The 12,743-nt window shown below is 36.7% G+C and overlaps 1 protein-coding gene across 1 annotated transcript in view; it reads left to right on the top strand.

Moving 5' to 3' along the window:
• LOC145992014 (methyltransferase-like protein 22) overlaps positions 1 to 1,390 on the top strand; it is a 224,204-nt gene extending 222,814 nt beyond the window's left edge. Inside the window, exon 7 of the mRNA XM_083128026.1 lies at positions 1,043 to 1,390. Within this exon, the coding sequence (XP_082984152.1) occupies positions 1,043 to 1,241 (199 nt within the window). The 3' untranslated portion in view covers positions 1,242 to 1,390. The remainder of the gene's footprint in view (positions 1 to 1,042) is intronic.
• The last annotated feature ends 11,353 nt before the right edge of the window (positions 1,391 to 12,743 follow it).

Raw genomic sequence — 12,743 nt, 5'->3', positions numbered from 1 at the left:
CATGTTACTTCTCTCTTCATAAACTTTTGTCTTCTCGTTTAATATCTAAGAAACTAAAAGTTAAAATATACAAAACAGTAATTTTGCCTGTAGTATTATATGGATGTGAAACTTGGTCCCTTACATTGAAAGAGGAACATAAATTGAGAGTATTTGAAAATAAGATCCTTAGGAAAATATTTGGACCTAAAAGGGATGAGGAGACAGGTGAGTGGAGGTTACATAATTTAGAACTACATAATTTGTATTCATGTCCAGATATTATTAGAATAATTAAATCAAGAAGACTTAGGTGGGCAGGCCATGTGGCACGAATGGGAGAGGAAAGAGGAGTTTACAGGTTTCTTGTTGGGAAACCTGATGGTAAGAGACCTGTAGGAAGGCCAAGACGAAGATGGAGGGACAACGCTGAGATGGGCCTAAATGAAATCGATAGGGATGAAAAAGAGTATATAGATCTTGCTCAAGATAGGGAAGATGGAAGGCCTTTGTTGCTGCAGCCATGAACCTTTGGGTTTAAGAAGGCTAGAGAGTTAGTTAGTTAGTTATTATCGTTTTGATACTTACATTACATAACTTGGGGCAATCAGCGACAAGTGGTGGTTTGCCAAGATCGATGAGTGCTACCAGATGGGAGCTAGCCAAACTTTGAAAAAAAAATATTGAAATTCCTCTGTCTGTTGCTTTTAAAAATGGGTACACATAGACATGTTTACCTTACCAAACGAAAGCCTTGGAAATTCTGAATAAAACAAGCCCTCATTGGCATTTATCGTGTTATTACAACTTTAAAAAGAAAAACAAAAACATTTTCCAACATGTTACATTTTGCTTACAATGAGCCCCGTCCTTGGGGAATTTCCATGCATGACGAATATTTCATCATCAGTCTCGAAAGGGTTAAGGTAACAGTAACAGAGTCACTTTTCTGAATGAGTAATTAAATGGGTTATTTCTTGGTAAAATAAATGTATCAAAACTCTCTTATCAGAAGTAACTCTCCCACAAGTAAATGTACCTGTATAACCTAATATTCTTGCAGGTATGTGTTCACCATTGCTGATATGGATGCTGTTGCTCCATGTTACGAACACTTCCTGGAGTGCCTGAACAAAGCTCATAATCAACTTCCACTAAACAGGAAATGGGAGATGCATACAGTTCCTATTGACTTTCCACAGTATTTCAGCTATGAACGTGTGAAAGAATTGGTTTTGTGGCATATAAGATCAAAAGTTTGAGTCAACTGATGCTCCTTAGCAAGTTATAGTTTTTTTTTACAAGTTTGAAGAAGTGTATAGTTTTGTAAACTTATGCCTGCTGGATCAGGATAAACGTTGCTGTTTTTGTTTGTAAAATAATGCAAATGGATTGTTTTACAGTTTTCAAATTCTTTCATTTCTTTTGTGCTTCAACCAGGAATCAAACCCAGGTATGTGTATTTAATATAGTTAGTTCAGTTGTCTTCTGTTAAAGTTTAAAACTTCCACTTTTGTTAAATTTGTTATTTAATATATTTTTTCTACATCTCCAAGCTAATTTTAGGCTGTTCGGGAAAAGCACTTAAGTCAAAAATTAAACTTTACAGCAGACAGTTTTATATGTTTATTATTATGATAGGAAATATTACAGACATGACATACATGTTAGAATCTTTGCACATGCCCAATATAATATTTTCTGTAATTGATTCAGTGTGACATAGATGAAAGAAACAGAAAATTGCAGTTTGTGACTTATGTGCCTCTTCCTGAACTTCCTAGAATTGTGTTCATGAATGATTGTTGGATACAATAGATGGAAAATAAAAGCACATTGAAGCTCACATGGCCAGACTGTGGCTCAAACCCAAGACCTTTGGTGGAAAGAAAAATGAAACCTGTTAGAAGCATTAGAGGAAGTAACATTAACCTTTGGAATCCTATCAGTCTATTTGCATCTCTAAAACCACTACCGCAACCAAATTTCGAAGAAAATTGTTTTTCAGTGCAAGATGGGTAATTTTTTTTTGATTCACACATTTATTTATTTACTGCTGGCAGTTTATTTTTCTAGGTTTGGCTGAGAAACTTCAGTGGATTGTAGTTACATCATTATGAGACCATGCTGTGTTTAACATTTCTGCCTACAAACAACAGATGCCTGATTTCCAAAATTTACAGTCTTTTGTCAAGCTTCGCTGCAAATTTTAGTCTCTTAATAGGGCTAGCTAAGGCCATAAATGAATTACCAGAAACCTCTTCAGTAAAATTGATACACTGCTTATTTGTGTAAATTTTCAAATCTCCTCTTCTTTTTTTAAAATATAATTACTGGGAGGTAAAATGTATATATTTCACTTCTGCTGAAACTACTGTAATTCTGCTAAAAAAAACAACAAAAAAAAACGACCATCTCCCTGCGACAATTAGTTCTGCTATGATTTTTTTTATATATCAGAGCATGTGTGAAAAGTGTGTGCCTGCAAAGCTCGAGGGTCAAGGGGTGTACAGAAGGAAAGGCAGCCAATAGGTAAAGATTAATGATTTCTTATATCTAAAAAAGCAGATCATGGTAGTCATGGACATCAGAGTATAATTTGTCCGTACAGGTACTTATGCTAAACTCTTGTCAAGACCCAGGAGTAAGAGCTAACTGTAAGAACTTGAAGGAAAACTTACATTTGGAGGCCGGGGCTTGTAAAGCTTGGGGTAAAATGGCTTCACTTCCCTTAGCTCCCATTATTTCAGCCCCTTCAAACTAGTGATGGGGAGCTGAACATGCAAAGTCGAGGATTTCTAAGGCATGTGTAGCAAAGATGATTTTTTTGTGAATAAAAAAAGTGTAAGAAAGATCTCCATAATATGTTGCAATTATTGGATGCATAAGTTCGTAGCATCTTTTTCACCGTTGCAAACCTATTTGTATTTGATACTAATTTGAGATGACAAAAGACATAAATTAATAAATTAATCAGTAATTCAACATCTGAAGAAATCAGCTGATTCGGGGTTAAAAGCGTCATCAAGACAAGCTTGAAGAGCATTTTCGTCACCAAAGGAGCTTCCTTGAAGATTGATGGATTGAGAGCTGAAAATGTAGCAATCTGAGGGTGCAAGATCGAGGGGAGGGGGTAAGGAAGATGTGGAATAACTACCCAACCAAGCTACGGATAGCAGCTTTTGTCATGTTAGCGGAGTGTGGGTGTGCATTATCGTGTTGCAGCACTGATGCTGTCTTCCTGGCCTACTTGCTGATTTGGTTGTTTTAATTTAAAGCGTGCGATATCCTGAACCTTACCCATGGAATGCAAATGTCGCACAATGGTTGAATGGTCACAGTTCATCACATTTGCTAATTCTCGAGTCAACTGATGTGGATCCTCGTGGAATAAAGTGTTTAAACTGTCTTCATTAAAACCAGATGGTCTTCCTGAACGTAGAGAAATGCTCATGTCAAAAATGCCCTCTTTGTAATGACAAAACCATTTTCTTGCCCTGCTTTCCCCGTTGGCATTCTCCCCGTACAAGGAACAAATGTTTCGAGCCTCCTCAGATAGAAGAATATGTCAGAATTGTGTTTTGTTTTCTCCCACTGGACACTTGTTGTTCTTTAGCCCATAAATAACACCTTCTTTCTTGAAATCTGTAAAATTCAATGCGTATTCACAAGCACAACAATGTTGAACATTGAACTCCAATCGATGAACATTAAACGATAAACAAACTCCTAACACCGCAGTGTTGCCATACCAAACACAAACACTACGAATTTATGCATCAACCAAATACATTATACACTATGTGGAAGAAAGTCATTGGACACAACATGTCAGCGGATACCATCATTTGCCTTGCCATCAATAGGTGGTTGGTCCGCCTTTGGCAGCGATAACAGCAGCCACTCGTCGTGGTAAGCTTGGCACAAGGTTGTGTAGTACACCGAGTGGGATATTCCGCCATTCCTCCTGCAGTACAGTCACCAACCCTGGAAGTGGAGAAGGGCGAGGCGATCGCGGCATCAATCGGTGCTCCAGTTCGTCCCATGATCTTCGATAGGGTTGAGGTCAGGACTCTGAGCAAGCAAATCAAGTCGGGTGACATTATTTTCTGCATACCACTCTATGGTAGCCCTCGAAACAAGACAAGTCGCATTATCGTCCTGGAACACACAGTCTTCGTTTTCATAGAAACGCCACAACGTGGGGAGCATGGAGTTGTCGAGAATATCTCGGTAGGACACAGACGTCATATGGCCATACACCGGCACCAGTAGGTGCACGCCATGCCAGCTGAAACAACCCCAGAACATGATGCCGTCACCACCATATTTCACTATGAGCACTACACACTCGGGTAACAGACGTACTCCGGGTAATTGCCATACCCACACTCTCCCATTTGATCGAAACAGTGTGAAGTGTGATTCATCGATCCATAGGACATTCCACCATTGCTCCACCGTCCAGTTTCTCCGCTCTTTACACCAGCGTAGTCTCTGCCGTTTATTGTTTTCCGTTATCAGGGGGTTGTGGGCAGCGGCTCGACCATGATAACCGAGGGAATGGGCCTCCTTGCGAAGTGTCTTGGTCGAAACAGTCAAATTGGTCACACTTTGAAACTCTTCTGCAATCGAATGCATCAGACGGGTCCTGTTTTTCCAAATCTCCCTCTTCAGTACTCTCCTGTCCCGGTCGTCCAATTTCGTAGGTCTTCCACTTCGTGGTTCAGTGCTGCAGTGTCCCTTTTCTTTCCACTTCTTGATGACAAAAGGCTACAGTTGATTTAGGGACCTGTCGGGCATCAGCAATGCTATGTATACTCATGCCTCATATGGAGCAGCCTAGTATGATCCCTCTTTCAAACATGCTGAGCTCTTTCCTGTCATTTTATCAGCGAATGATCTGAGAAGCCTCCTCCTGCCGTACATATACCCGTCTGTACTCTCTTTTCCATGAGGAGTTCGTCTCAGAGTAGAAACCGAGGTGTCCAATGACTTTCTTCCACATAGTGTATGATGCAGAAACATGGACAGTGAGGAAAAATAGGTTAGGAAAATGGAAACAAGAAACAGCAAGATGAAAGGGGCAGGAATGAGATGAACATGTGGAGGATAGGGTTATGAAACATATAACATTAAAACCTGGAAATAACAATTGTGAAGGTGGAAAGTGGAAGAGTCATGGAGAGAAAGACAAAAATGAATGGGCTTGACAGTGTGTCAGGCCAATTGGTGGGTGGAGACTGCAGATATGTAGTGTATCCAGCTTCAAAGTACAGTGGCTGATCCATCTGCATCCGAACAAAAGAGATACCAGTTTCAGCTGGCATGTGTCGGTAGAAGGCCAGCGATGTTTTGGCCGTGTGACTTGAAGCTTTATCCTGGTGCAGTTCCACATGATTGGTGTCTGCTCCACACAAGACCGGTATTTCTTTTGTGTACACTGGTGATAGGACATGTTCTTGGTAATACGCAGCATTGATTGACATTTTTTTTCGACCCAAAGAATCGTCAGCTTCCCTCTGTAGCAAAATCCAGTCACAATCATGAAACTTTCTTTGCATTGACGCAAATATCTTAATAAACTTAATTTTTCTTTTATTATACTTTTAAGCCGGACATATTGTACTTTCCTAACGGTAGGCCCTGGCTCTTTGAGGGATGTTGTTCCACGAAGTTCAGTTTAGTTTATTTCAAGTGTCACTCATGGTTAATCACAACAATGGGATGAACAAGTAGATGAAACTGAACGAGGGACACTTTCAATGAAACTTCGTCTGCCCAGGCCAGAGTTAAACCTGGAACCTTGAGTGGCAAGCATGCTGATGATATGTGCATGTGTGTTCATAAGCAACATCCACACACAGGTTGAAGATGTGCCAACATAATTCAATTGATCCAAATTACAAATGTAACATAAGTGAAACAGAAATGCTGACATGTAAATTGACAAACCAACATTGTCATTATTACAGATAACTACAGTTGGCCTTTTTAAGCCATCTTCTTGCACTGGTTTTTATCTTTCTTATTTTATGTCACTTATCCGACTACACCAGGGATTGCCAAACCACCAATCATAAGGTTCTGGTAGCTTGTGGTGACATTTTCGGCTGTTCACAAATGACTGGGTGCTCCCAGTAATTCAGCCAATTCCAGCCACACAACCAGGGAGAGAGCTTGGGGGGCTTCAGCCCCCTCCCCAAAATCCTACAAATATCTAATTTAGGTAGTATAGAATAGTGATAATTAGTTTTACTTCCTTAGAAGGATTAAACATCTTGTATAATAAGTTGTAATATACTGAGAAATTCATTCCACCCCCGCACTTTTTCACCTTTAGATGGTGCCTGCTGCTAAGGGATGAGCCCCCTGTCCCCCAGAAATAAGGGTGGGATTTGAACTTGGAACCTTCACTGGCCAATAAGAAAACAAAAGTATATAAAAAAAATTATTATTATTATTATTATGTGTTAAAATATAAACTTCACAACACAATATAAATGACTTAAAATCTCACTAATGATAAAAGTAACGTAAGAATAATCATTAGTGTTTAATGAAGAGGTTATAGATCCTGGAATGCAGCATTATATGACCAAACAATTGCATAATAAAGTACTAGTTACAAAAAGCTTTATGGCATATTTCACATAAGGTCAAGCAAGACCTATAATTTCTGTTCTTATGGCTTATGTTTATGCTGGACTGAGAAGCATTAATGTTTTCAATAAAAAAATATACTCTTAGATTCAAAGGCAGTACAAATATTATACACTCATGCTATGGAACAAATAGGCAACAAAATGTAAAATATAATTTTTGCATATACTTCAGACAGAAATTTGCAGTGAATTACGTACCAAGTGTAGAAAATGTGTTGTACATAGTTTCAGAAATTACATGTAGAATTTTTCTGAATCACTCAATCAAATATCCAACAAAGAAATTCATGAATTCCAAAGCTGAAAGCGATACATGTATCTGTGAATGCTAAATTTATCTCACTAGTCTTGAATGTTTACATAACCAACGTATTTACACACAGTATGACTACACTACATCCAAAATTCTTCAGATTCAAGACAAAATTATAATTTTGCAACTCATTGATCAGTACAATTAAAAATGCTGGATAAGTTGCTTATTAGTAACTTGAGCCAATATTTTAATGAAAATACCAAATAAAAAAAACCCTGGTATTTCATGCAACATTTTGACAGAATAATGGAAGCTGAACTCAAAACGTTTTAACTTGCAAAGATTCTTCACATGGAAAGGGATTGCACAATGTTAAAACATAGGAAGAAATTAAAATTGATTACTTGTATAAGCAACGTTCACTGAAAACTACATTTTAAAACTTTCACAATTTTATAATTTCTCCTTACGTGTTAACATTGTGCAATTCCTTACTCTTGGGTGAAGGTGAACTCTGGTAGATCCAAATCTTGTACTTGTTTCTCCAGATATAACCTGGTACTTCACACGAAATATCATTGAAACATGTAAATGTAAATATTTTGAGCACAAACGCAAAAAAGATCATTTATAGAAACTTCACTATTAAGGATGATAAATCTCATAAGAACTGCAAATACTAGTGTTTCATAATACCTCTACATACACAGTACCAAAGCCAAACATTCTACCACATGCAAACATATTATTTCATTTAAATATAATTCCAGGTACTCTGACAAAATAATACGAAGACTAATAAAAACATAGCTACAGTTTATTTTTCATTCAAGGCACAATCTAATGTAAGGTAAGATTTCAATTTTTCTTGCAACTAGTAAATTAGGAAGAAATAAAGATCCAGGATGCACTAATGACACTTCCTGAAATGTTTGAATAATTTGTGTTATCAGCTTGAAACTAATTATATCTGTTTATGATTATATTTCTTTCAATTTCCAATGTTTATTATAAATTATGCACAATACGAGAGTTCCACAAGTCAGCTTGGCAGGCCTTGGTCCTCAAGGGCCGTTGTACCACAGAGTTTTAAATACACAGGGTTTGCCAAAAAGTCCTGCACCACAGAGTTTTGAATATACAGGGTTTTCCAAAAAGTCCTGCACGATAGTCCGGCTGCCTTAGCCGAAACCATGGACAGAAGTGTGCATGCACCAACTGGACTTGTTCAGTGTCAAAATAGGGTGACGACAGAAATCACAGACTGAAAACGATAGCTTTTGTTTGAAGCCGTGCATAGTCTTGGGGCTAGAAATATGGCGGAGATGCACATTAGAGCTTGATAAGTTTACATTTTAGTGAAGAAATTATTTGTACTCACTTGTGGAGCATAATATGTAGAGTTATATACTTCTTAGTAAACTTAAAAATTACAATCTTGTGTGATGCCATGACTCACAATCTTCAAAATAGTTGTTACAAGTAGAAATATGAAGGTATTTTTACTGCAAGCTGTGTTTGGTTATTTAATGCTGCTATCCTATCATAAATTTCAATTTCAGTGCACAGGTACTCATTTTGAGTTTTACACAAAGACTACCTTCTCTGTTACTTAAGTAACAAAAACTGTGCAACTTTTTCCATAAAAAATATTAATACAAAAATATCATATAGACTGGAACTAATATTATTCGAGGGAAAGTCCGAAAATAAGTTTCCCCCCCAGTTTTGCCAGGGAAATCGTACAGCAATGGGGGAAACCAGGCCGTGTTGGAACACAACAGACACCCATACACAAAAAATAATTAGAAAATTTAATGGAAATAAATGACAAAATAATAATAAATATTCAATACACCAGTGGGTGAAGTACGACCGCGATCCAACAGATAGCGTGAGCGTAGTGCGTGCAAACGAGGGGAGGTGCCTCTCAGTCTTGGCCCGGCAGATATGGAGAGAAGGTGCATGTTGAATTCGTGGTCAAAGGAGGAAGTCAGAGCGGTTGTCCGGTATGAATGGGCACATGGAGTATCGGGAGCAGAAATTCATAACCACCTAGTGGAAGTGTATGGGCCAGAAGTGATATCAAAACAAATGAAGGCTGCATCAATGGAGTGGAAACATCCATCATCTCCTGTCTGGAAGAAGTTCAAGACAACTCCCTTGGCAGGTAAGGTTCTTCTCACAGTTTTTTGGGACGCCCATAGTGTTTTGTTGCTGGACTTTTTGGAACAAGGAACCATCAACGCTGCACGTTACTGTCACACCCTGTCCAAATTGAAGCAGGCTATTCGGCGTAGGCAGCCTGGCCTTCTCACATCTGGCGTGCTGTTGTTGGATGACAATGCAAAACCGCACTCGGCGAGTGCAACGCAACACCATCTTGCAACCCTTGGTTGGGAGCGCCTTACCCATCTGCCGTACAGTCCTGATCTCGCACCGAGTGACTTCCATCTGTTTCCGGCTTTGAAGAAGGTTCTCAGAGGAAGGCGCTTTGGAAGCAATGCCGAGGTGGCACATTTTGTGCAACACTTCTTCCGTATACAGGACACTAATTTTTTCGAAGAGGGTTTTTTGAAGCTTATCAAGCGGTATGACAAATGTCTGAATGTCCGGAGTTCCTATGTGGAAAAATAAAATAAGTATGCTATTCCTTTTCTCATTTACGTTTTTTGCTTTTCCTTCCCATCTCTGTCCACAGTCGCCAGGGGAAACTTATTTTTGGACTCTCCCTCGTATATATGTATATATCATAGACTAGTACAACAGTGCATTGGTAAGAATGTTTAAAACATAAAACTAAGCACATCTAACAACTAAAACATATTTAATATTCTGGTAACTAACTCACAAATCATAATACTTATTACTCAATTTAACTCTATAGGTAATTCGAAGTAACCTATGTTAGGTATAAATATTTCTTTTTTATCATCTTCTATGTAATATTTTAAAACTACTACTACTGTCCTTCCATAAATGCTGTTAATATTATTTAATTCTAGTTACAAATAACATAATTATTTCCTTTAATAAATCACATTGGAGCTAAATTATATAATTATGTTTAGAGTACATTTTAAATTTCTATTTGATTGGAAAAAGTGGGAAAAGCTCTCTAGTAATCAGACGATATTTTATTACGAAGCACTTTTCTGCAAAATGTATTTACTTTCTGTGGAATTTGTGATTATTTCTAGTGGCAGTGATAACATAATTATCTCATTACAATTCTACATCTCAGAAGTGTAAAATGTGTAATAAAAATCTATTAATAAGATGTTCTTCCCGCATATTTAATTTTCATTACATTACACTAATATTCAGCCAATTTTCATCATCATTCATAGTAAGTCTTCTCTCAAACATGCTACTAAATTTAATTTTCCTTGCATTTTATTGTTGCTGAAAATTGTATACCAAAACAAGATCAATAGTATGGGAGTAGATTCCAATAATAGATTTTGTAGTAATGCATAAATATTCTTTGGTGCTTATAATGGTGTATGGGAATATAGTTCGAGCATAGTAAAATATATAGTGTTTTGCATGATACTTGCATAATTTTACATAAAAAGTAGTTTGTTCTTAGATAGTATACATTGTAGTGATGTGCAACAATCTACAATCAACATAACTCTAAAAATAACTCTCAGCTTGCTTTAAGATTTAGGAATTAGTTGTGTATCTGTGCACCCCAAAAAGCAACACGGAATATGTTAGTTACAAAAAGCAATTATAACCTGTGGCATCAAACAATGACATCAACATGATATTAAATGTATCTATTCGAATGCCAAGGGTTTCAATAGAGTATCCCAATAGTTTTCGCTTATGAAGCTACATAGCTACTCTACCGAGATATTTACTTGCCACAACATCACGAGTGAGCAGTGCTTGGTCAGGTAAACTGGGGCTAGGCAGAACACTGCCAAATATGGAACATGAAGTGACTGGTCAATTCAAGTGGTGTTGGCATTTCTCCCCCCCCCCCTCAGAAAACCATGGATAACTGAGCAGTTAACTCATATATGGCAAACGCTGAATCCAAATATAAATACTGTTTTAAGTTGACAGGTTAGTTATTAAATTCTGTATGCATTCCTGAAGGATGACCTCAAGGGTAATATGATGAAGACTGGGAAACTAAAATGACTGCAAGTGAGCGAAGGGAATGCCCTGCAGCAATCTAGTGTCTACTGTACTGTACTAAATGCAGCAAAGTATTTATAAATGTGAAAAATGTACTAAGATCCATGTATACATTGAACTGGTTTTCTATTATTGCAGTAACATCTGTCCCAACTTCATGGCCTTGACAGAGTTTGTTTTGATTATTAAGTGCACTTTATGCACAGAAGACTAATCAGAACTGGACCTACATGTTTAAAGTGGGATCCAAACCACTATGTGCCTCCACTGGCTATCGAACCCAGGGCCCCTTGATTACAAGGCAATGACGTTACCACTATGCCATCGGGGAGGTGCCTTGGCAGGGATAACATGTTTCACACTGTAAATATACGAAATCACTTTCCAATTGGAAAAACTTATAGTAGCACGTATTTTTCAAATCCATTATTATAAAAATATCACAATACAAAATGCTTGCTTGACCGTGCACTGATCTCAGAATGGATATCATTCTCACTAACAATGAAAGTAATAACTATTGTATATACTCAAATAATATGACTCATGGCTTTACTGTAATTACCTTTTCATGAAAATAATGAAGACATGAAAACAATGTTCAATATATACAACAAAAATTAATAATATTTCAAAAACTGAAATTAAAAAAATTGCACACTTACACATTAAGTAGAGTAAAATTAACAAGTAAAAAAAGATCCTGTTAATAATTTACACCTCATATGAGAATACATTTTTCCTTCTTTCATTAACATAATTTACAGCAAAAGTGAAAAAGGAGAGTTTGCACTTATGCAAGTTATAAAAGTTACAACCATAACTAAACATAATTTAAAGTTTCAATGTAAACTGCAGATTGCAACCAAAATGCCTTTTAAAAATTTCTAAACAAAATTACTTTCTTGTTTACCGTACATTATGCCTATAACATGAACAATGCAAGATAAATAGTGGCACATACAATTTCTTTAACTTCAAGAATAGTACTAAAATCATATCATAACTAATTTATATCATTCATAATGCCACCTTTTAGCTGCCTGTCATTAACATCCATATAGAGGATAACAAATCATAAATTTAATTCTTAGTGAAATATAAGAAACAAGACTTTACAGTGGAAGAAATTTAAACATACAGAGCTGCCTTTTTACCTCCTGTAGGGATCACACATTTCTCATTTAAGCATTAGTATAGATACAGTAACTTTTAACATTCTTATTTATTTTGTATGATAAGGTTGTCTGGTTGAAGGAACTATAAGCTTCAAATTACTATAACACATTTAATAATGGACCAGTGAATAAGATTTTGTTTTGATGGCAGGAAGCTAACCAAACTTGGTTTTCAGTATGGCTATGTCGATGTTTCAAGAATGCACAATATGCAAGTGCAGAAAATACAATGTACCATAACTTATGCTTTTGACCCACATAACTTGTATTGAATAAGAATATTGTTCCACACAGCAAAAATTTTGTGTAAAAAAAAAAAAAAGATGAGCCAGGAGTATATCACAAAATAAAATAATTGTATTAAAGGTGGAACTCCACAATTTCAATTACTTACGAAAATCAGAAAGGCATATAAACATATATTTTCTACATACAAGTAAATTTCTGTCAAAGTAAATAATTATACCAAATTGAAAAAAAAAAATGATCACAGTTTACCAATTAACTGTTCCA

Source organism: Lepisma saccharinum, chromosome 9 (assembly GCF_977018435.1).
Source record: "Lepisma saccharinum chromosome 9, izLepSacc3.1, whole genome shotgun sequence".
Taxonomy (NCBI): domain Eukaryota; kingdom Metazoa; phylum Arthropoda; class Insecta; order Zygentoma; family Lepismatidae; genus Lepisma; species Lepisma saccharinum.
The sequence above is the reverse complement of the archived record's forward strand: the minus strand, read 5'-3'. Positions and strand labels throughout refer to the sequence as shown.